The 26,390-nt window shown below is 45.9% G+C and overlaps 1 protein-coding gene across 4 annotated transcripts in view; it reads left to right on the top strand.

The window, feature by feature from the left end:
• The window catches only part of MED15 (mediator complex subunit 15), a 411,818-nt gene that overhangs the window by 287,701 nt on the left and 97,727 nt on the right, over positions 1–26,390 (top strand). For all 4 annotated transcript variants that reach the window (XM_069215144.1, XM_069215143.1, XM_069215146.1 and 1 more), the window contains 5 exons: positions 95–237; positions 1,297–1,424; positions 1,931–2,065; positions 2,423–2,486; positions 3,024–3,090. In XM_069215144.1, the coding sequence (XP_069071245.1) occupies positions 95–237; positions 1,297–1,424; positions 1,931–2,065; positions 2,423–2,486; positions 3,024–3,090 (537 nt within the window). The remainder of the gene's footprint in view (positions 1–94; positions 238–1,296; positions 1,425–1,930; positions 2,066–2,422; positions 2,487–3,023; positions 3,091–26,390) is intronic.

Below are 26,390 nucleotides of genomic sequence, written 5' to 3'. Positions count from 1 at the left end.
TTATTTTGAATAGAATGCAGACTATATCTTGTTGTTCAGTTGCTTGAAAACCCAGATTTTTACTGTTATGTTTTATATTTTCTTGCCCTTTTAGATCAGCCAAGGCAATACAACCTCTATGTCCTCTCCTTCCCCGCTTTCTCAGGTCCACACACCACAGTCTATGCCACCCCCTCCTCAGCCTCAACCATCACCTCAGCCAGGACAACCTACATCTCAGCCCAACTCTAATGTCAGGTGAGTGAAGCTTGTCTTTCCATCCACATTTAGAAAAGTAGGTAGAACCTTAAAAGCCCTTGGTACCCTGATGTGAATAATAGAGCTTTTGTTCAAATACTGTTCAAGAATCATTTGACAGGAGAATAAAACAGTGATGTCTTCCTGGATATATTCATGGGGTGTGTGAGTCCTTTGAGGAGACGTCAATCTTTATAGCACATTTGAAGTCTTTTTGTTATCCAAGGCCATTTTTCCAATGCCGTTGCCAGTGTGAGTGGAGTGATTTACCTGGTATCTTCTGCAGTATAAGAAGTAGACATTATTGCATTTTGGTGATCTCTGCAGTTGCTTTGTTGTGTAGGAGAGAGAAAGCTAATTTTTAGTCAGGAGTAGTTGTTGAGAAGAGGTTTTTTTTTTTTTTTACAAAGATTGGTATCTATATTAATAGCTTGAAGTGGAATGCACCAGTCTAAGTGGGAGTAATAGAAGATGTGGTGAGTTTCATGTTTCTAAGGTCAGGCACAGTGTAACAGCTGGGGGAAAGGGTGTATGTGAGAGCAAAGGTGGACAGCTCCTCAAATTAGACCTTCCTTAAGGCGAGTTGTGGTGAGGTTAGTCCAGTGCTATAAAATATGTGAAGTGTTTGGGAAGTTGACAGTCTAGTGTTAGAGTCGGACCAGTGAGTGTAAATGTGACCCCAGGGTATCACATTAATTGTAGTCAAGCTCCATGAAATCAGTGCTGTGATGCACTGCTTATGACCTAACATTACATCACTGATCACATCTGAAATCTGTGGTGTTGCAAGTTAGACTTTTGTCAGTTATGGCGAATTTCAGTGTTATGCTTTTTTGTTTTCAAGCAGTAGTGCTTTTTCAGTGAATTTCTAAGGTTTTTGTTTTAACATAAATTAAAAACCTACCATCTTCCTTTCGTAAACTTCTACTTTACTTTTTTTCGTCTGTGTGTGTAAGTATATATATCGCATCTCAAAACTGAATTTGTTTTAGATGTTGATGGTTGATATGTTATCTGTGACTAATAGACAATAAAGCACTTCCTTTGCTCCTTATCAAGCTCTGGACCAGCTCCATCTCCTGGCAGTTTCATGCCAAGCCCATCGCCACAGCCATCACAAAGCCCTGCTGCTGCACGCACCCCACAAAACTTCAGCGTTCCCTCACCAGGACCTCTAAACACGCCAGGTAAGGTGACTATAGAACAGAGGTTCGGTATTATCTGCACCTAGGTATTATAGATAACAGTAGAAGGTCGGAGCTACAGTATCAGACCTAAGGTAATGTTCATATGTAGGTATACTAGCAGAACAGTAATGGACCTGAGTGAACGTTCATTGGTATGGAATCAAATGGCTACAAACACAAACCCAGGCAGTGTGGAAAGGCAGAGTCTCAGGTGATAGAGTGCAGTGGGAACGTGAGAGTGTGACCTGGTGCTTTGTCATCTTTTCACTAGGAACCTGAGTCTCCAGAAGGCAGTATGCATTGTTTGTATAACTGAAAGAAGCCATTGCTGCACCCTCTCTTTTCCTCTAAGCTCATGCAGCTTTTAGATACATTTAAATACCAGAGTAGCTCTTTGAAAATGTTTTTTTGCTCAATGTAATTCAGTCATGTCACTAGTCGCAGGACATCAATACCTTCATCGAAGGACGAGTTGCCTGGCTCACCTTAAGCTCTGAATTCCACAGGTAACCCAAATTCAGTGATGAGCCCGGCCAGCTCTAGCCAGTCTGAAGAGCAGCAGTACCTTGAGAAGCTGAAGCAGCTCTCCAAGTACATTGAGCCACTTCGAAGGATGATTAACAAGATCGACAAAAACGAAGGTGCGTTTCACTTGCAGCTAACTCCATGAGTGAATTGGTGAGTTACTGGAGCTGACTGGCCAGTGTGAAAGATGTAGACTGGACTTTCCTAGTGATGTCCTTTGTAATGTGCAACAATCATTTCACAGGAAGCGTCAGTTGTTACTACTGTACATTTGCCATCAATGTGGTGTAAACAACTCTCTGAAGTATGTGATGGGCATACCCATTGTGCCATGACACTTCAGATATATAATTACTAAATGTGGCAGTACTGGCACCATGAAATCTCACATGCTGCCATATTCCACCACCAATATATGGTGCCCCCTTCACCCATACCTTTACAGTAACATGCTTCCTGGTCTTTACTTACAGATAGAAAGAAGGACCTAAGTAAGATGAAGAGTCTCTTGGATATACTTACAGATCCCTCCAAACGGTAAACATCAGTCTGATGACTAAACCCATTTGTTCTGGTAACTGTTTTTGGTATTGGTGATGCTTCTGCTTGCAATTCTATTTTTATGTGATTGGTGGCTCTGTGTTCCCTTTCTTGCACTAATCACATTTACAAAATTAAATTTCATTTTCTCTACAACAGGATTATCTGATGTAGCTGTGTGATCACCCTCTAAGTAAACAATCTATGTAACCATTGAATGTAGAAATGAAAAATCTGCATTAGCTCAATAAAGGGACATTTCATTGTGTGCTTTACTTTTTGAAGTAAATCATATGCATATCTGTTTGTATGATTTACATGTCCTGTTAACATTTTTTCCATGTTTGGTGCATTTTTTATCACTTGCTTTCGTTAGCTTTGCCTTGCAGCTTCTTTCTCAGTTATCACTTTGGTCAGTTCTGATGTGTAGGTAGTAGGCATTGCCACAGATTACCTTAACGGGGTCTAAACAGCATTCCTATCTAAACCACTCTGGTTACCTGATAATGTTTTTAATATTTGGCTTTTCTTCAGTTGTCCTTTGAAAACGCTTCAGAAATGTGAGGTTGCCTTGGAGAAGCTAAAGAACGATATGGCGGTGGTAAGTTAACAGCATTCGTTTAACTTAATTAAAATTGTCATATGATACCAACAGCATTACAAGTAAAACAGGCAAAACTCGTAAGAAGATTCAGCAGCATATTGACATTGTAATTGAGAGCTCTTTGTAATTGAGTGCTCAGTGGCCATGATAGCCATATAAGGCCACGTCTGCCAGTACGTTGTTAAGTACAATCTACAGGCGATTAACAACAAGTAGTGGTGCATGTTTTTTCCATAAACCCCACCCACAACATTCATATTATCTCCATGAAGCCTCAATCACTGCATGCTTGTGACTTTTTCCCCTATTTCGTGTCTATCCCCGGGCATCTACATCTCCATAGAGGTGTTGAAGGCCAGCCTGTGGATCTAAAAACCTGTCAGTGGACCCATAGTGTCCTATAGTCTGTCCTCTGCTAACTTGGAGAGATGCATAGATCTCTACGCTATTGCTGCATGTCATGCATCCTAGCTGTCACTTTTGGGAATGGATGTTTCAGCTAGAACATTGCCTCTCTAATCTTAGATATCAATAGCACTAATGTTGCAAGTTTCTTGACTCCATTTGGGACCTCAGCACATCCCAGTGACCGTAGGGGAGTTGATATTCTCTCTCCCTTCAAAATGGCCATCAGTGTAGCTTCCACAGTGTTTAACAATTGCACATTGTAACGAAATGCCTCCTTGGCATGGTTACCCCCTGACTTTTTGCCTTTGCTGATGCTATGTTTTGAATTGAAAGTGTGCTGAGGCCTGCTAACCAGGCCCCAGCACCAGTGTTCTTTCCCTAACCTGTACTTTTGATTCCACAATTGGCACACCCTGGCACCCAGATAAGTCCCTTGTAACTGGTACCTCTGGTACCAAGGGCCCTGATGCCAGGGAAGGTCTCTAAGGGCTGCAGCATGTCTTATGCCACCCTGGAGACCTCTCACTCAGCACAGACACACTGCTTGCCAGCTTGTGTGTGCTAGTGAGGACAAAACGAGTAAGTCGACATGGCACTCCCCTCAGGGTGCCATGCCAGCCTCTCACTGCCTATGCAGTATAGGTAAGACACCCCTCTAGCAGGCCTTACAGCCCTAAGGCAGGGTGCACTATACCATAGGTGAGGGTACCAGTGCATGAGCACTGTGCCCCTACAGTGTCTACCCAACGGTGGGCTACCTTGGACCAAGAACTGAACCTTGTAAGTGTCGTACTTACCTGGTAAAACTAACAAAAACTTACCTCCCCCAGGAACTGTGAAAATTGCACTAAGTGTCCACTTTTAAAATAGCTATTTGTGAATAACTTGAAAAGTATACATGCAATTGAAATGATTCAAAGTTCCTAATGTACTTACCTGCAATACCTTTCAAACAAGATATTACATGTTAAATTTGAACCTGTGGTTCTTAAAATAAACTAAGAAAAGATATTTTTCTATACAAAACCTATTGGCTGGATTTGTCTCCGAGTGTGTGTACCTCATTTATTGTCTGTGTATGTACAACAAATGCTTAACACTACTCCTTGGATAAGCCTACTGCTCAACCACACTACCACAAAATAGAGCATTAGTATTATCTCTTTTTACCACTATTTTACCTCTAAGGGGAACCCTTGGACCCTTAGAGACCTTCCTTGGCATCAGGGCCCTTGGTACTAGGAGTACCAGTTACAAGGGACTTATCTGGATGCCAGGGTCTGCCAATTGTGGATACAAAAGTACAGGTTAGGGAAAGAACACTGGTGCTGGGGCCTGGTTAGCAGGCCTCAGCACACTTTCAATTGTAAACATAGCATCAGCAAAGGCAAAAAGTCAGGGGGCAACCATGCCAAGGAGGCATTTCCTTACAATGAGGAACACACACTCCAATACTTACTCCAGGACAATAGGTTTTTATATTGAAAAATATATTTTCTTAGTTTATTTTAAGAACCACAGGTTCAAGATTTGCAGTAAACACATCATCATCAATCAATCAATCAAGGATTTATAGAGCGCACTAATCACCCGTTAGGGTCTCTAGGCGCTGGGGGGGGAGCTACTGGTCGTAGAGCCATGTCTTGAGGCGTTTCCTGAATGTCAAGAGGTCCTGGGTCTGGTGAAGGTGGAGCGGTAGGGAGTTCCAGGTCTTGGCGGCTAGGTGAGAGAAGGATCTCCCTCCGGCGGTGGTGCCGCGGATGCGGGGTATGGAGGCGAGGCTGGCGGAGCGAAGATTGCGGGTGGGGGTGTGGAAGGGGAGTCTGTTGTTGAGGCAGGCTGGGCCTGTGTTGTGGAGGGCCTTGTGTGCGTGGATGAGGAGTTTGAAGGTGATCCTCTTTGACACTGGTAGCCAGTGAAGGTCTCTGAGGTGGGGGGAAATGTGGTCACGGCGTGGGATGTCCAGAATTTATTCGGTACAAAATAGACCATAAAAGACATCCAATAAATACAAACATACAAATTTCATGATCATTAAATTAATTAATAAAAACATTATTGATACATATTTCGAATTCCAAAAGCAGCATATAAGTAAACACATTAAGTGCAAGGTACTTCACTTAGATACTTTAGGAACTTTGAATAAAAGCAATATCATTTACAATCTTTGTAAAAATGGCAATAAGCTATTTTCAAAGGGACACAGTGCAAAAATCAACAGTTCCTGGGGGAGGTAAGTAAAGGTTAGATTAGGAGGTAAGTAAAGCACTTAAAAGTCTCAGTCCTGGGGCATAGGCAACCCACCGTTGGGGGTTCTAGGCAACCCCAAAGTTACCACACCAGCAGCTCAGGGCCGGTCAGGTGCAGAGGTCAGAGGTGCCCAAAACACATAGGTGCCTATGGAGAACAGGGGTGCTCCGGTTCCAGTCTGCCAGCAGGTAAGTACCTGCGTCCTCGGGGGGGCAGACCAGGGGGGTTTTGTAGAGCACTTGGGGGGCACAAGTAGGCAAACAAAACACACCCTCGGCGGCACAGGGGCGGCCGGGTGCAGTGTGCAAAGCAGGCGTCGGGTTTTAGGTAGGAAACAATGGAGGGACCCGGGGGTCACTCTAGCGGTGCAGGCAGGCACATGGGTGCTTCTTGGGACAGCCACCACCTGGGCTAGGCTGAGGGTTGCCTGGGGGGTCACTCCTGCACTGAGGTTCGGTTACTTCAGGTCCTGGGGGCTGAGTGTGCAGTGTTGGTTCCAGGCGTCGGGTCCCTTGTTACAGGCAGTCGCTGTCAGGGGGAGCCTCTGGATTCTCTCTGCAGGTGTCGCTGTGAGGGCCCAAGGGGGTCATCTCTGGCTACTCACGGGCTCGCAGTCGCCAGGGAGTCCTCCCTGAGGTGTTGGTTTTCTGCAGGTCGAGCCAGGGGCGTCGGGTGCGGTGTGTATAGCCTCACGCTTCCGGCGAGAAACGTGAAGTCCGTGGAAGTTGCATCTTTGTTGCAAAGAAGTAGCTGGTTTTGAACAGAGCCGCTGTTCACAGGAGTTTCTTGGTCCTTAAGTCCAGGGCAGTCCTCTGAGGCTTCAGAGGTCACTGGTCCCTGTCGGATGCGTTGCTGGTGCAGGTTTTAGAAGTTGGAGACAGGTCGGTAGATCTGGGGCCAAAGCAGTTGTCGTCTTCCTCCTTCTCTGCGGGCTTGTAGGTCAGCAGTCCTTCTTGTTTCTTCAGGTTGCGGGAATCTGATTTCCTGGGTTTTTGGGTGCCCCTAAATACTAAATTTAGGGGTGTGTTTAGGTCTGGGAGGGCAGTAGCCAATGGCTACTGTCTGTGAGGGTGGCTACACCCTCTTTGTGCCTCCTCCCTGTGGGGAGGGGGGCACATTCCTAATCCTATTGGGGGAATCCTCCAAAACCAAGATGGAGGATTTCTAAAGGCAGGGGGTCACCACAGCTCAGGACACCTTAGGGGCTGTCCTGAGTGGTGGGTGACCCCTCCTTGTTTTTCTCATTATCTCCCCTGGACTTGCCACCAAAAGTGGGGGCTATGTCCAGGGGCGGGCATCTCCACTAGCTGGAGTGCCCTGGGGCATTGTAACATCAAGCTTGAGCATTTGAGGCTCACTGCTAGGTGTTACAGTTCCTGCAGGGGGGAGGTGTTAAGCATCTCCACCCAGTGCAGGCTTTGTTTCTGGCCTCAGAGCATAAAGGCTCTCACCCCAGGGGGTCAGAAACTCGTCTCTCAGCCGCAGGCTGGCATAGACCAGTCAGTCCTGCACTGCAGGATTGGGTAAAATACAGGGGGCATCTCTAAGATGCCCTCTGTGCATTTTTTTAAATAAATCCTACACTGGGATCAGTGTGGGTATATTATTCTGAGAAGTTTGATACCAAACTTCCCAGTATTCAGTGTAGCCATTATGGAGCTGTGGAGTTCTTTTTTTTGACAACCTTCCAGACCATATACTTAATAATATGGCCACACTACTTACAATCTCTAAGAATAGACTTAGACACTGTAGGGGCATATTGCTCATGCAGCTATGCCCTCACCGGTGGTAGAGTGTACCCTGCCGTAGGGCTGTAAGGCCTGCTAGAGGGGTCACTTACCTATGCCACAGGCAGCATTTTGTGCATGGCATCCTGAGGGGGATGCCATGTCGACTTTGCCTTTCTCCACACCAACACACACAATCTGCAATGGCAGTGTGCATGTGTTAGGTGAGGGGTCCCTTAGGGTGGCACAACATATGCTGCAGCCCTTAGGGACCTTTCCTGGTCACAGGGCCTTTGGTACCACTGGTACCTTTTACAAGGGACTTATCTGTGTGCCAGGGGTGTGCCAATTGTGGGTACAATGGTACATTTTAGGTAAAGGAACACTGGTGCTGGGGCCTGGTTAGCAGGTTCCCAGCACACTTCTCAGTCAAGTCAGCATCAGTTTCAGGCACAAAGTGGGGGGTAACTGCAACAGGAAGCCATTTCCTTACAGGTGGTACCAGCATTTATCACTGTATACTTCACAGCTCTGTCATACACTTCACAATCTAGAAGTAGTATTACTCCTCATGAATATGACATGGTAAAGGTGTATCATTTGACACCGAGTTATAGTCCACCTGCGATTAGGGGAGTCACGAGGATCATATTGTCAAGAATAATCTTTTATTCAGTGGAAATAGGATGTTCACGAATAAAAATTCAGGAAGGATGATAATCTTTACATGTACTGTTTTACTTACCTTAGATAATTGTGACCCATTGCTCAGTCTCTGCGATTATTCTATTGTCACTCCACAATTGTCCATAATGGAAGTCTACATAGCTCTGTGGTGCCTAGTGCCCAGCTGTCTAACAGAGTCAGATCTTCAACATAATGAAAGCTAATTGCTAGTTGGCCCAGAAAACTGGATGTATCATAATATATCCCATATATTTGGAGCTAGAGCCACATTTTGTAATTTACTTACAACACATCAACACCAAATAGTGAGTGTAAGTTACTGAGTACTGAATGTCATCCATCAATGTACACGATCTTTGAGTTTTGGTTGCAGTCCTCATGCTTGCTGATCAAAGCAATCATGAGTGCAAGAGCGACCATCCCTCATTATCTTGCCCATGTATTTGCGTATTAAGAGAAAAGGCTACTCCGAGTAAAAACAATTCTCAATGGCTAAGAAGACTGTGATTGCTTGCACTTGGAGGCCTATATGTGGCTTGACAGGAAAAAGGATTTCTAATTTATAACGGTTCACCCCTATGTAAATTAGTTTGGTCTGGCAACACTGTGTTTGGTTTGAGGGTAATTATCTGTTCGATGGCATCTGTCGCTGGAGATACACATGTTGTGCATAGCCCGCCATCTGGTGTTGGGTCGGAGTGTTACAAGTTGTTTTTCTTCGAAGAAGTCTTTCGAGTCACGGGACCGAGTGACTCCTCCTCTTCGTCTCCATTGCGCATGGGCGTCGACTCCATCTTCGATTGTTTTCTTTCCGCCATCGGTTTCGGACGTGTTCCTGTCGCTCCGAGTTTCGGAACGGAAAGTTAGCTATCTTTCGGAAGATTACGTCGGTATGGTTGCGTTCGGGATCGGCTTAGATTGAATCGACACCGCATCGAAGATTGAAGAGCTCCGGTGCCCTTCGGGGTAGCTTCCGATCCCCCGTCGGGGCCTGGTCGGCCCGACCGCGTGTACAACAACGCTGATGGAACGGACCCCGTTCCGTTTCTGTCCCAAATGCCACAACAAATACCCGTATACAGACCAACATTTGGTCTGTAACCTGTGCCTGTCGCCTGAGCACAGTGAAGAGACTTGCGAGGCCTGTCGTGCGTTCCGGTCCCGAAAGACACTTTGTGACCGTCGAGCCAGAAGACTTCAGATGGCGTCCACGCCGACAGCGCACTGAGAGTTCGAGGAACAAGAGGAAGAAGAAACCTTCTCGATCCACGAATCGGACTCCGAGGAATTCGACGATCCAAGAACTGTGAGTAAGACGTCGAAGAAACAAAAGAAAAGTGACAAGGCCCAGGGGACGCCACTGCCACCAGGCCATGGCTCGACCCATAAATTCGGTGACCGACCATCGGCACCGAAAAAGGCCGACACAGTGCCGAGATCGTCCGACTCCGGTCGAGACACCGGCACGCAGCCTTCTCGGACCGAGAAAGTGCTGCTGAAAAGGATCGACGCCGAGATAGCGGTGCCGAAACGGCTCGACGCCGAGACAGCGGCACCGAGGAAGATCGACGCCGAGAGGTTTCGACTCTAAAAAAGAAGGTCACCTCGGAGCCGAAAAAGCATACAGACAGGGTTTCGGTGCCGAAACGACCCGCAACCGACCCAGTTACCGGTTCCTATTCAGAGGAGCAGTCCTTGTCCTCTCAGATGCGAAAGCATAGATTTGAGGAAGAGTTGCAATCCACCGAAGTGGACCATATGCAGAAACGTATTTTCATACAGGAAGGAACAGGGAAAATAAGCACCCTTCCCCCTATTAGGAGAAAAAGGAGACTGGAGTTTCAGACAGACCAAGCACCACAAACAAAAATGGTGAAAAAGGTAACTCCGCCACCCTCTCCTCCACCTGTAACTAACGTTTCGCCAGCACAAACTCCATCACATTCCCCGGCTCACACCACCGTGAGCCAAGGTGACCTGGACCAAGACGCTTGGGACTTATACAACGCCCCAGTGTCGGACAACAGTCCAGAGGCGTATCCCACAAAGCCCTCACCACCAGAAGACAGCACAGCTTATTCACAAGCGGTGGCTAGAGCGGCAGAGTTCCACAACGTAAACCTCCACTCAGAACCAGTCGAGGATGACTTCTTATTCAACACCCTCTCATCCACCCACAGCTCCTACCAAAGCCTGCCTATGCTCCCAGGAATGCTTCGGCACGCAAAGGAAATCTTCAAGGAGCCGGTCAAGAGTAGGGCAATCACACCAAGGGTTGAAAAGAAATACAAAGCGCCTCCCACAGACCCTGTTTTCATCACCACACAGCTGCCACCAGATTCTGTCGTAGTAGGAGCCGCTCGCAAGAGAGCCAACTCCCACACGTCTGGGGATGCACCACCCCCAGATAAAGAGAGCCGCAAGTTCGATGCAGCCGGAAAGAGAGTCGCAGTACAAGCTGCAAACCAGTGGCGCATCGCTAACTCTCAAGCACTACTTGCGCGCTATGACAGAGCCCATTGGGACGAGATGCAACACCTCATTGAGCATCTACCCAAGGAACTACAAAAGAGAGCGAAACAGGTGGTTGAGGAAGGACAGAACATATCTAATAATCAGATACGCTCCTCTATGGACGCAGCAGACACAGCTGCAAGGACAATTAACACATCTGTTACTATAAGAAGGCACGCATGGCTACGAACGTCGGGTTTTAAACCAGAGATACAGCAGGCAGTGCTCAATATGCCCTTCAATGAGAAACAACTGTTCGGACCAGAGGTGGACACGGCAATTGAGAAACTGAAAAAGGACACTGACACTGCTAAAGCCATGGGCGCACTCTACTCCTCGCAGAGCAGAGGCACTTACAGCACCTTCCGCAAGACAACCTTTAGAGGGGGGTTTTGGGGTCAGGCCACACAAGCCAGCACCTCACAGGCAACACCGTCCAGCTACCAGGGACAGTACAGGGGAGGTTTTCGGGGCCAATATAGAGGGGGACAATTCCCTAGGAATAGGGGAAAATTTCAAAGCCCCAAAACCCCTACAACCAAGCAGTGACTCACATGTCACTCATCCCCTCCACACAACACCAGTGGGGGGAAGAATAGGTCATTACTACCAAGCATGAAAAGAAATAACTACAGACACTTGGGTCTTAGCAATTATCCAACATGGTTATTGCATAGAATTTCTACAAATCCCTCCAAACATACCACCAAAAGCACAGAATTTATCGAAACAACATTCCGACCTTTCTAGAAGTCCAAGCATTATTGCAAAAGAATGCAATCGAACTAGTACCAAAGTCACAAATAAACACAGGAGTTTATTCACTCTACTTCTTAATACCAAAAAAGGACAAAACACTGAGACCAATCCTAGACCTCAGAATACTAAACACCTACATCAAATCAGATCACTTTCACATGGTCACGCTACAAGAAGTGTTACCATTGCTAAAACTACAGGACTACATGACAACCTTAGACCTCAAAGACCCGTATTTCCATATACCAATACATCAGTCGCACAGGAAATACCTAAGGTTTGTATTCAAAGGAATACATTACCAGTTCAAAGTATTGCCGTTTGGTTTAACAACCGCACCAAGAGTCTTTACAAAATGTCTAGCAGTAGTGGCTGCACACATCAGAAGGCAGCAAATACACGTATTCCCGTATCTAGACGACTGGCTAATCAAGACCAACTCACTGACAAGGTGCTCTCACCACACAAATCAGGTCATACAAAACCTCTACAAACTTGGTTTCACCGTCAACTTTGCAAAATCACACATTCTGCCTTGCAAGGTACAACAATACCTAGGAGCCATAATAGACACAACAAAAGGACTAGCCACTCCAAGTCCACAAAGAATTCAAAATTTCAACAATATCATACGACGCATGTACCCAACACAAAAAGTACAAGCAAAAATGATATTACAACTCCTAGGCATGATGTCCTCATGCATAGCCATTGTCCCGAACGCAAGACTGCACATGAGGCCCTTACAACAGTGCCTAGCATCACAATGGTCACAAGCACAGGGTCACCTTTTAGATCTGGTGTTGATAGACCGCCAAACATATCTCTCGCTTCTATGGTGGAACAGTATAAATTTAAACAAAGGGCGGCCTTTCCAAGACCCAGTGCCACATTACGTAATAACGACAGATGCTTCCATGACGGGGTGGGGAGCACACCTCGATCAACACAGCATACAAGGACAATGGAACGTTCATCAAACAAAACTGCATATAAATCACCTGGAACTGCTAGCAGTTTTTCAAGCACTAAAGGCTTTCCAACCAATCATAACTCACAAATACATTCTTGTCAAAACAGACAACATGACAACAATGTATTATCTAAACAAACAGGGGGGGGGACACACAACGCAGTTGAACCTTCTAGCACAGAAGATATGGCGATGGGCAATTCACAGCCACATTCGCCTAATAGCACAGTTTATTCCAGGGATCCAGAATCAACTTGCAGACAATCTCTCTCGAGATCACCAACAGGTCCACGAATGGGAAATTCACCCCCAAATTCTAAACACTTACTTCAGACTTTGGGGGACGCCTCAAATAGACTTGTTTGCAACAAAAGAGAACGCAAAATGTCAAAACTTTGCATCCAGATACCCACACAGGCAGTCCCAGGGCAATGCCCTATGGATGAACTGGTCAGGGATATTTGCATACGCTTTTCCCCCTCTCCCTCTCCTTCCTTATCTAGTAAACAAATTGAGTCAAAACAAACTCAAACTCATATTGATAGCACCAACTTGGGCAAGGCAACCCTGGTACACAACACTGCTAGACCTATCAGTAGTACCCCACATCAAATTGCCCAACAGGCCAGATCTGTTAACACAACACAACCAACAGATCAGGCATCCAGATCCAGCATCGCTGAATCTAGCAATCTGGCTCCTGAAATCCTAGAATTCGGACACTTAGAACTTACCCAAGAATGTATGGAAGTCATAAAGCAAGCCAGAAGGCCATCCACTAGGCACTGCTATGCAAGCAAATGGAAGAGGTTTGTTTGCTACTGCCATCATAATCAGATCCAACCATTACACGCATCTCCAAAGGATGTAGTGGGTTACTTGCTACACTTACAAAAATCTAACCTAGCTTTCTCTTCCATTAAAATACACCTTGCGGCAATATCTGCATACCTGCAGGTTACCTATTCAACTTCACTATATAGGATACCAGTCATTAAAGCATTTATGGAAGGCCTTAAAAGAATTATACCACCAAGGACACCACCCGTTCCTTCATGGAACCTCAATGTTGTCCTAACAAGACTCATGGGTCCACCTTTCGAACCCATGCACTCTTGCGAAATACAGTTCCTAACCTGGAAAGTTGCATTTCTCATCGCCATCACATCTCTACGAAGAGTAAGCGAAATTCAAGCGTTTAAAATACAAGAACCTTTTATCCAACTACACAAAAATAAGGTAGTCCTAAGGACTAATCCTAAATTTTTACCAAAGGTTATTTCACCGTTCCACCTAAATCAAACGGTAGAACTACCAGTGTTCTTCCCACAGCCAGATTCCGTAGCTGAGAGGGCACTACATACATTAGATGTCAAAAGAGCATTAATGTACTACATTGACAGAACAAAAAACATCAGGAAAACTAAACAACTATTTATTGCGTTCCAAAAACCTCATGCAGGAAACCCAATATCAAAACTAGGTATAGCCAGATGGATAGTTAAGTGCATCCAAATCTGCTACCTTAAAGCAAAACGACAGCTGCCCATTACACCAAGGGCAGACTCAACCAGAAAGATTATTAGCGACTAATGCCACGAACAGATGTACACTGGGTAAGTGACATTTTCCATATATATATGTTCGATGGCATGTGTAGCTGCAGATACACATGCTGTGCACATCCCGCCATCTGGTGTTGGGCTCGGAGTGTTACAAGTTGTTTTTCTTCGAAGAAGTCTTTTCGAGTCATGAGACCGAGGGACTCCTCCCATTTCGACTCCATTGTGCATGGGCGTCGACTCCATCTTAGATTGTTTTTTTTCCGCCATCGGGTTCGGACGTGTTCCTTTTCGCTCCGGGTTTCGGGTCGGAAAGTTAGTTAGAATCTCGGAAAAATCGTCTGTATTGTTTGCGTTCGGTATCGGGTTAGTTACAACAGTTCGACACCGAATTAAGAAGAGCTCCGGTGGCCCTTTGTTTTTTTTTTCGATCCCCGTCGGGGCCTGGTCGGCCCGGCCACGTGTCTCTTCAAGGCTGATGGAACGGACCCCATTCCGCTTCTGTCCAAAATGCCATAACAAGTATCCATATACAGATCAACACCTGGTCTGTAACTTGTGTTTGTCACCAGAACACAAAGAGGATACTTGTGAGGCCTGTCGAGCGTTTCGGTCCAGGAAGACACTCAGGGACTGAAGGGCCAGAAGACTGCAAATGGCGTCGGCGCCGACAGGACAAGGGCGTTTCGAGGAGGAGGAAGACACATTCTCCACCCAGGAATCGGACTCGGAGGAGATCGATCCCGAAGAAATGTCGAAAACCGTGAGTAAGACGTCGAAGCAGAGAACTCACGAGAAGACCGCTAAAGCCCAGGGGACGCCACCGCCAACAGGCCATGGCTTAACCTGAAAAATAGGTGACCGTCCATTGGCACCAAAAAAGGGCGAGCTGGTGTCGAAGTCATCCGACCCTGGTCGAGATACCGGCACACAGCAATCTCGGGCCCGAGATAGTGGCTCCGAGAAGATTCGGCATCGAGACAGTGGCACCGAAATGGGTCGGCATCGAGAAGGCACGACGCCGAAAGTAAAAAAAGGTTTCGTCCGAGCCGAAAAAGGCAGCCGAAAAGGTTTCGGTACCGAAACATCCGGCCTCGGAACCGAAGAGAAGTTCCTATTCAGAGGAACAAGGACTGTCCTCACAAATGAAGACACACAGATTTGAACAAGAATTAGAAACAATAGAGCCAGATCACACACAAAGGCGGCTCTTTATTCAAAAAGATACGGGGAAGATCAGCACTCTTCCTCCAATCAAAATGAAACGTAAACTTGCCTTCCAAGACAAGGACAAACAGCCACACGCAAAGGTGGCTAAACAAGTAACACCACCACCATCCCCACATCACTCTCCGCCACCATCACCTGTAGCCACTCCACCAATGATGCAATCCCCAACTCATACGGGAATGAGTCAAGATGACCCTGACTCATGGGACCTTTCTGACGCACCAGTGTCAGATAATAGCCCTGAATGCTATCCAGCAAGCCCATCGCCACCAGAGGATAGTACAGGCTACGCTCAAGTGGTATCGAGAGCTGCAGCATTTCACAATGTCAGCCTTCATTCAGAACCCATTGAAGATGACTTTCTTTTTAATACACTGTCGTCTACACACAGTCAATATCAAAGTCTTCCGATGATACCCGGAATGCTCAAACACTCAAACAAGTGTTTGAAGAGCCTGTCAAGGGGAGAGCCATTACTCCAAGAGTAGATAAAAAATATAAACCGCCACCAACAGACCCAGTGTACATAACACAACAGCTAACACCAGACTCTGTTGTAGTGGGAGCAGCGTGCAAAAGAGCCAACTCACATTCTTCAGGAGATGCACCTTAAGAAAAACTTAAGAAAGACACTGAGAAGGGCAAAGCCATGGGCGCACTCTACTCCCCGCAGAGCAGAGGCACATTTCGAAAGACACAATTTCGAGGGGGGTTTCAAGGGCAGACCACAGAAGCCACAACCTCACAAACAAAGCCCACTTACCAGAGGCAGTATCAGCGGGGAGGTTTTCGGGGACAATATAGAGGAGGACAATTTAAAAAAAATAGAGGGAAATTCCAAAGTCCCAAAACTCCTCCAAACAAACAGTGACTTCAAGGTCACAAATCCCCAACACATAACACCTGTGGGGGGGAGACTAACCAAGTTTTACACACATTGGGAGGAAATAACAACAGACACTTGGGTCTTCGCAATTATCCAGCATGGTTATTGCATAGAATTTCTCAAATTCCCTCCAAACGTCCCACCGAAAACACACAGTATGTCAAAACAACATATAGATCTTCTAGGACTAGAAGTTCAAGCATTGCTACAAAAAGAAGCAATAGAATTAGTACCAAAACAACAATTAAACACAGGAGTTTACTCACTGTACTTTCTGATACCCAAAAAAGACAAAACTCTCAGACCTATACTAGATCTCAGAACATTAAATACCTACATCAAATCATACCACTTTCACATGGTTACTTTACAAGACGTAATCCCACTGCTCAAACAACAAGACTACATGACAACACTAGACTTAAAGGATGCATATTTCCATATACCAATACATCCTTCACACAGAAAGTACCTAAGGTTTTTTTTTTTTTTTTTTTTTTTTTTTTAACATATTTTTATTAAATTTTCAATAAAATCAAACATTTCGATGCATCCATTTAGCAGCAGTGATAGGATGTTTACAGTTACAATAGTTTGCTGGGCGCTTATTTATTAGATTTAACAAACAACCAATAACTTTCGTACACCGCTAGATCCGCGCTTTTATGTCTGTACTTACAGGCATTGCTAGTTCGCGCGTTTGATACTATCTTTCGTGCGGAGGTTTCGATGCCTGCAAGAGTTCTAGTTCAGGGCGAACCCTAAGATGGACGGGAGAGAGCGGGGGGCGGGGGAAGGGGCAACTTAACTTCTGAAGACCCTGAGTTTACTAGTTGGGGACGATGGGCTGTGTGTATTAATTGGCTAGTGTGTATTTGGGGGTGCAGTGTATTTATATCTGTGCTTAGGCACCATTGGCAGGTGTGTGCGCTACTCATGATTACTGTGGTATTGCAACCGGGGTGAAACCTGCAATTGTCTATGTTATCGCGTCTGACTGCTATTCAGGGAGGTTTTTCGTCATTCTTTGTTTCTAGTTTGGAGACCAATGTGCCCCAGGTTTCACAGCCCGAGTGTCGAGGACCACCTCGCGCCAGTTTCGTTAGTACCTGATATTCAGCACGTGTCCAGCGAAGCGTAAGAGCGAGCCAAGCTCCATGGTCAGGGGCCTTAGAGGCCTTCCGGTTCATGGCTATTAGTCTTTTGTACATTGCATAAGCCAGGTCTACGAATCTGTGCATAAATTTGCTCCTTTTTGTTCTGGTCCTGAGGCCAAGTAGACAGGATTTGGGGTTCGCGTCCAAGCCCAGGCCAGTCATTTCCGACAGTGCAGTGGTCAGCGCGGTCCACTCCCCCCTTACCTGCGGGCACTCCCAGACCATATGATAAAACTGTGCTGCTGGGGTTTTACATCTAGGGCAAGTTGGGTCCGATCCAGGGAACATACGTTTAATTCTGGCTGGCGCTAAAGAAGTCTGATGTAAGTAATTAAATTGTGTGTATCGGAATCTGGGGTTCCTTGAGACCTCGCGTGTGTGGCTCAGGGCTTTTGACCATTCTGTCTCTGTGATCGGGTCAGGCAGTACGGCATTCCACCTTTCTCGGGCTTTCTGCAGATTAGACTCCGGGGGCTTATTTAGTAGTTTGTATGTATTTGAGACTACTTTTTCACGTGTGTCGTAGCTCAGCATATGGTGTAGGTTTATTGAGATGTCTGGCTCAGCGTCCCCGGGCCCCCATGTACCTCTAATTGCATGACATATAGCGTGGTATGTCAGAAATTGCCCTGGGCTGATCTCTGTGAGGGCCTGTATATCTTCGAAGGACATTAGTTTTCCTTCCTCGAAGCATTCTCCTACCGTGCTTATGCCCGCTTCTATCCAGGTTGCGGATAGGTGAGAACCAGTTGTCACCCATCCAGGGATTCGTTCTAGTGGTATGAGAGGTGAGTAGGGAATTTTTTTGGCATCTTTTTGAATATACTTCTTCCAGTATGCATGTGCTGCTGCCATCAATGGGTTTGCGCATGTGCTTTTAGTTTGCTTGCTCGAGAGCCACTCAAGCAGGGGGACTCCCCGGAGTCGGGTTACCAGCCAGGCAGCTTCCGCCGACCCCGAGTTATGAATCCAATTTGAGATCCACTGCAGCTGTGCTGCCGCAGAGTAGAGCTCAAAGTTAGGGGCTCCCAGTCCACCCGCCGCCACTGGGTGATATAGTGTGTTGAGTGCGACTCGCCTTCTGCCATCACCCCATACCAGCTGCACCAATGCAGAGTTTAAACTGTTGAAGAAACTTTTAGGAATTATGATCGGCAGGGCAGCGAAGTGATATAGCAGCCTGGGCAGCACTAGCATGTTGGCTATGGCAACTTTTCCCAATGGTGAGAGCGGTAATTTATTCCAGAAACGCAATGAGCTCTTTATAGATGTCACCGCTCTCCCCAGGTTGCCATCCCTGAGGTCTTCAGCACTGTGATAGACGTTAACCCCGAGATATTTGAATGTGTCGAAGCACCATTTTAATGGGCCTGGTGAAGTGTTCTCTCGTCTCGCTGGGGACCGGCCAACCAGTGGGAATATACAGGATTTCCCCCAATTAACTATCAAGCCCGATATCTCTCCAAACTTGCGTAGCAATGACATCACCGGGGGCAGTGCCTCCCCAACACTGCGTATATAGATCAAAGCATCATCTGCATACAATGATATGACGTGGGATGTGCCGTTCCTTACCACCCCCCATTCTTCTGTTTTTGCACGGACACGCGCGGCCAGTGGTTCCATCGCCAGGGCGAACAACAGGGGGGAAAGGGGACAGCCCTGCCTTGTTCCCCTGCTAATTGGGAAGCTCTCTGATATGACTCCTCCTGTCTTCACCCTGGCCTGCGGGTTGGTGTACAGTATGCGTACCCATCTTATAAATTTTGGGCCTATGCCCATTCGCTGCATGGTGGCAAACAGGAAGTCCCATTCTAGTGTGTCGAATGCTTTTTCGATGTCTAGCGAGATCACTGCTTCCTCAGATGCACTCGGGGGGGTATCGCCCATTACGCTTAGTAGCCTACGAATGTTGAGAAAGGTGTTGCGTTTTGGGATAAATCCATTCTGGTCTTCGTGTACTAAAGTGTGCATATGAGGAGCTAGCCTGTTGGCTAGTATTTTGCCAAGTAGTTTGCAATCTCGATTTAGTAGAGACAGGGGTCTATAGGACCTAACGTCAGTGGGGTCTCGCCCCTGTTTCGGGAGGACCACTATCATTGCCTCTGTACCTAAGGTTTGTATTCCAAGGGATACATTACCAATTCAAAGTGTTGCCATTCGGAATAACAACTGCGCCAAGAGTTTTTACAAAATGCCTGGCAGTAGTAGCTGCACATATCAGAAGGCAGCAAATACATGTGTTCCCGTACCTGGACGATTGGTTAATCAAACCCAACAAGCTAAGACGGTGTTCACAACACACAAAATATGTCATAGAAATCCTACACAAACTAGGTTTCTCAATCAACTACGCAAAGTCACACCTTCTGCCGTGTCAAACACAGCAATACTTGGGAGCAACAATCAACACAGCAAAAGGGATTGCCACTCCAAGTCCACAAAGAGTTCAAACATTTCACAATGTAATACAGGCCATGTATCCAAAACAAAGGATACAAGTCAAAATAGTAATGAAACTACTAGGCATGATGTCTTCATGCATAGCCATTGTCCCAAATGCAAGGTTGCACATGTGGCCCTTACAACAGTGCCTAGCATCACAATGGTCACAAGCACAGGGTCAGCTTCTAGATCTGGTGTTGATAGACCGCCAAACATACATCTCGCTTCAATGGTGGAACAGTATAAATTTAAACCAAGGGCGGCCTTTCCAAGACCCAGTGCCACAATACGTGATAACGACAGATGCATCCATGACAGGGTGGGGAGAACACCTCAATCAGCACAGCATCCAAGGACAATGGGACATACAGCAAAGACAGTTTCACATAAATCACTTAGAACTGTTAGCGGTATTTCTAGCGCTGAAAGCATTTCAACCCATAATAACCCACAAATACATTCTTGTCAAAACAGACAACATGACAACAATGTATTACCTAAACAAACAGGGCGGGACACACTCGACACAGTTGTGTCTCCTGACACAGAAAATATGGCATTGGGCGATTCACAACCACATTCGCCTAATAGCACAATTTATTCCAGGAATTCAGAATCAGTTAGCAGACAATCTCTCTCGGGATCACCAACAGATCCACGAATGGGAGATTCACCCCCAAATACTGAACACTTCCGAATTTGGGGAACACCACAAATAGATCTATTTGCAACAAACGAAAACTCAAAATGCCAAAACTTCGCATCCAGGTACCCACAACATCAGTCTCAGGGCAATGCGCTATGGATGAACTGGTCAGGGATATTTGCGTACGCTTTTCCCCCTCTCCCACTCCTTCCATATCTAGTAAACAAGTTGAGTCAAAACAAACTCAAACTCATACTAATAGCACCAACATGGGCAAGACAACCTTGGTACACAACACTACTAGACCTTTCAGTAGTACCTCATGTCAAACTACCAAACAGACCAGATCTGTTAACACAACACAAACGACAAATCAGACATCCAAATCCACCATCGCTGAATCTAGCAATTTGGCTCCTGAAATCCTAGAATTCGGACACTTAGACCTCACGCAAGAATGTATGGAGGTCATAAGACAAGCTAGGAAGCCTACCACTAGACACTGCTATGCAAATAAGTGGAAAAGATTTGTTTATTACTGCCATAATAATCAAATTCAACCCTTACACGCATCTGCAAAAGATATAGTAGGATACTTACTACATTTGCAAAAGTCAAAACTAGCTTTCTCTTCCATAAAAATACATCTTACTGCAATTTCAAATAACCTGCAAATTACGCACTCAACTTCATTATTTAGGATACCAGTCATAAAAGCATTTATGGAAGGCCTAAAGAGAATTATACCACCAAGAACACCACCAGTTCCTTCATGGAACCTCAACATTGTCTTAACACGAATCATGGGTCGACCTTTTGAGCCCATGCACTCTTGTGAAATGCAATACTTAACGTGGAAAGTTGCATTTTTAATTGCCATCACATCTCTAAGAAGAGTGAGTGAAATTCAAGCATTTACCATACAAGAACCATTTATTCAAATACACAAAAATAAAGTAGTTCTACGGACAAATCCAAAAGTAATCTCACCGTTCCACTTGAATCAAACGGTAGAATTACCAGTGTTCTTCCCACAGCCAGATTCTGTAGCTGAAGGGCACTACATACATTAGACATCAAAAGAGCACTAATGTACTACATTGACAGAACAAAACTAATTCGAAAAACAAAACAACTATTGCCTTTCAAAAACCTCATACAGGAAATCCAATTTCAAAACAAGGCATTGCTAGATGGATAGTTAAGTGCATTCAAACCTGCTATCTTAAAGCTAAAAGAGAGCTGCCTATTACACCAAAGGCACACTCAACCAGAAAGAAAGGTGCTACCATGGCCTCTCTAGGAAATATTCCAATGAACGAAATATGTAAGGCAGCAACATGGTCTACGCCTCATACATTTACCAAGCACTACTGTGTAGATGTGTTAACTTCACAACAAGCCACAGTAGGTCAAGCGGTACTACGAACATTGTTTCAAGCAACTTCAACTCCTACAGGCTGAACCACCGCTTTTGGGGAGATAACTGCTTACTAGTCTATGCACAGCATGTGTATCTGCAGCTACACATGCCATCAAATGGAAAATGTCACTTACCCAGTGTACATCTGTTCGTGGCATTAGTCGCTGCAGATTCACATGCGCCCACCCGCCTCCCCGGGAGCCTGTAGCCGTTTAGAAGTTGATCTTGAACATTTGTAAATTTGTAAATATATTACTTTAAACTTCATTATGTACATACGTATTCACTCCATTGCATGGGCACTATTACTAGCATACACAACTCCTACCTCACCCTCTGCGGGGAAAACAATCTAAGATGGAGTCGACGCCCATGCGCAATGGAGTCGAAATGGGAGGAGTCCCTCGGTCTCGTGACTCGAAAAGACTTCTTCGAAGAAAAACAACTTGTAACACTCCGAGCCCAAGACCAGATGGCGGGATGTACACAGCATGTGAATCTGCAGCGACTAATGCCACGAACAGATGTACACTGGGTAAGTGACATTTTCCATATATATATATTTATTCGATGGCATGTGTAGCTGCAGATACACATTCTGTGCCCGGTTCCTGCCTTCTAATGTTGGGCTCGGAGTGTTACAAGTTGGTTTTCTTCAAAGAAGTCTTTTCGAGTCACAGGACCAAGTGACTCCTCCCTTTCGGCTCCATTGCGCATGGGCGTCAACTCCATCTTAGATTGTTTTCTTTCAGCCATCGGGTTCGGACGTGTTCCTCTTCGCTCTGTATTTCGAATCAGGAAAGTTAGAAAAGAATCGAAAAATCATCGGTATTGTTCTCTTTCGGTACCGGTTTAGTTTTAGTGTATCAGCACCGACATCAAGACCGCTTCGGCGGCCCTTCGGGGCTTCCGCTCTTCATAAAGGCCTGGTCGGCCCGTCCACACCCGTCGTCCAAGACTAATGGACCGGACACCTTTCCGTTTCTGTCCTAAGTGTCACGCCAAGTATCCTTATACAGACCAGCACCGGGTCTGTAACCTGTGTTTGTCGCCTGAACACAGAGAGGATACTTGTGAAGCTTGCCGAGCGTTTCAATCGAAGAAAACCTTAAGAGATCGACGCGCAAGAAGACTACAAATGGCGTCGAAACCGAAACAAGATCTCGACGTCGAGGAGGAAGAGAGAATTTCCATCCAAGAAACGGACTCGGATGAATCCGACGGTGAACGACCCTCGACGGCTCAACAAACTGAGTAAACCTGCCCCGTCCCAAACCCAGGGTCACACCAAAAAATTCAAGGCCACGGGGACGCCACCGCCAGCAGGCCATGGCTCAACCCACAGAAAGGAAGGTGACCAAATAACATCGGCACCGAAAAAGGCCAAAGATTTGCCAAAGACTTACGACTCCAGTCGAGATTCCGGCACCGAAAAAATTCAGCATCGAGTCAAGCAAGCCTCGAAAAAGCTCCTTGGAACCGAAAAAGACAATTATGTTAGGAATTTCGGTACCGAAAAAACGACTTCGGAGCCGAAACGCTCTTCCTACACTGAAGAGCAAGGGTTTTCTATGCAGCTAAAAGAAAGTCACAGATTTGAGCAAGATCTGGATGCAGAACAACATGACCAAACGCAACAAAGGTTACAGATCCAGAAGGACACAGGCAGGATACAAACCATCCCTCCACTCAAATCGAAAACTAGCCTTTCAAGAAACTGAAATGCAACCGAAAGCCAAAGTGGTTAGATACAAATCACCACCACCACAGTTTTCACCATAACCATCCCCACAGCAATCACCACACTTGTCACCCGTGGGTACACCGATGGTGCAGTCACCCACACATACTGGAATGACCCAAGATGATGCGGATCCCTGGGATCTATACGACCCACCTATATCGGACAACAGCCCAGAGTGTTATCCAACCAAGCCTTCACCACCAGAGGACAATACAGCATATACGCAAGTACTAGCCAGGGCATCTACGTTCCACAACGTAACAATGCACTCGGAACCAATGGTGGATGACTTCCTTTTTAACACTCTGACATCCACTCACGCATCCTATCAAAGCCTGCCAATGCTACCGAGCATGCTCAAACACGCACAACAGATCTTCCAAGAGCCTGTAAAGGGGAGAGCTATCACGCCAAGGGTCGAAAAGAAATATAAACCGCCCCCGTCAGACCCAGTGTTTATAACTCAACAGCTCCCTCTGGACTCAGTGAGTTGTGGGGGCTGCGAGGAAAAGGGCGAACTCACAATCATCAGGGGATGCCCCACCACCTGATAAAGAGTCGAAAGTTTGACGCAGCGGGCAAGAGTCGCATCACAAGCAGCCAATCAATGGCGAATTGCAAATTCGCAAGCCCTACTTGCATGCTATGACAGGGCACACTGGGACGGAATGCAAGACGTCATCCAGCATTTGCCCAAGGAACACCAAAAACGTGCCCAACAAGTAGTTGAAGAGGGACAGGCCACATCAAACAATCAAATACGGTCTGCCCTAGACTCTGCAGTTACAGCAGCACGGACTGTCAACACAGCTGTAACGATTCGAAGGTATGCATGGCTGTGAAGTTCTGGATTTAAACCAGAAATACAACAGGCAGTACTAAATATGCTGTTTAATCAACATCAGTTGTTTGGGCTGGAGGTGGATACCGCGATTGAGAAAATGAAAAAAGACACAGACACGGCCAAAGCCATGGGCGTGCTTTACTCCTCACAGTACAGAGGCACATTCAGGAAACCACAGTTTAGGGGGGGGAGGGAAGGGGGTTTCGACAACAGACATCTGAACCATCCACCTCTCAATCAAAACCCACCTACCAGTCGCAATACCAAAGAGGGGGTTTTGTGGTTCCTACAGAGGACAATTCCCAAGAGGAAGAGGGAAATTCCAGCCCTCCAAACCAAGCCCTAGCAAACAGTGACTTCAATGTCACACTACCCCAACACTTATCAGTGAGGGGGAGGCTAACCAAATACTACCACAGTTGGACACACATTACCACAGACACGTGGGTCCTATCAATTATCCAACATGGTTATTGCATAGAATTCACTACATTCCCTCCAGATGTTCCACCAAAAGCGCACAGATTGTCTCCACAACACTTAGACTTATTACAAATAGAGGTCCAAGCACTGCTACGAAAACAAGCCATAGAGCTAATACCCTATCACCAGAAGGTAACAGGCGTTTACTCCCTGTATTTCCTTATTCCAAAAAGGACAAAACATTAAGGCCTATCTTAGATCTCAGAACACTGAATCCCTTCATCAAATCAGATCATTTCCACATGGTAACACTTCAGGACGTAGTTCCCTGACTAAAACAAGGAGAATACATGACAACACTGGATCTCAAAGATGCGTATTTTCACATACCCATCCATCCATCTCACAGGAAATACCTCAGGTTTGTAATACAAGGCAAACATTAACAATTCAAAGTGCTACCGTTCGGAACAACAGCAGCCCCCAGGGTATTTACAAAATGCCTAGCCGTAGTAGCAGCTCATATAAGGAGATATCACATGCACGTATTCCCATATCTAGACGATTGGCTGATAAAAGGCAACACTCAGCAACAATGTCACCTTCACACGCAATACGTAATAGATACTCTACACAAACTAGGGTTTTCTATAAATTACCAAAAATCACATTTACAACCATCCCAAATACAGCAATACTTGGGAGCAAAACTCAACACACAAAGAGCAATTGCCACTCCAAGTCCACAAAGAGTTCAGTCCTTTCAAAATATAAGATCAAGCATACAACCAAACAAACATTACACAGTAAGGTTTGTGATGAAACTACTAGGCATGATGTCCTCATGCATAGCTACTGTCCCAAACGCAAGGCTACACATGCAGCCCTTACAGCAGTGCCTAGCAAAACAATGGACACAGGCACATGGTCAACACCAAGATCTAGTGTTGATAGACCGCCAAACACACTCTTCGCTCCATGGTGGAACCCTGTAAATTTAAACAAAGGGCGGCCTTTTCAAGATCCAGTGCCTCACGCCATTATCACAACAGATGCTTCCATGATTGGGTGGGGAGCACACCTCAACAATCACAGCATACAAGGTCAATGGGACAATCAACAAAAACTACTTCACATAAGTCACTTGGAACTGCTAGCGGTATTTCTAGCATTAAAAGCTTTTCAGCCCCTTCTAGCCCACAAACACATTTTTGTCAAGACAGACAATATGACAACAATGTATTATCTAAATAAACAGGGGGGGGGGACACTCATCACAGCTGTGTGTCTTAGCACAACAAATTTGGCATTGGGCAATTCATAACAACATTCGCCTGATAGCACAATATATACCAGGCATTCAAAATCAGTTAGCCGACAAGCTCAGCCGAGATCAACAGCAAACTCATGAATGGGAAATACATCCCCAGATTCTACAGTATCACTTCTACCGCTGGGGGACACCAGACATAGATCTATTTGCAACAAAAGAAAAATCAAAATGCCAAAACTTCGCGTCCAGGTACTACCCTCAGTCCAAGGACAATGCTCTATGGATCAGCTGGTCAGGGATATTTGCTTACGCTTTTCCCCCTCTCCTGCTCATTTCTCAT

The sequence above is a fragment of the Pleurodeles waltl genome, chromosome 11 (assembly GCF_031143425.1).
Source record: "Pleurodeles waltl isolate 20211129_DDA chromosome 11, aPleWal1.hap1.20221129, whole genome shotgun sequence".
In the NCBI taxonomy this organism is placed as follows: domain Eukaryota; kingdom Metazoa; phylum Chordata; class Amphibia; order Caudata; family Salamandridae; genus Pleurodeles; species Pleurodeles waltl.
This window is presented reverse-complemented; position numbering and strand designations above follow the sequence as displayed.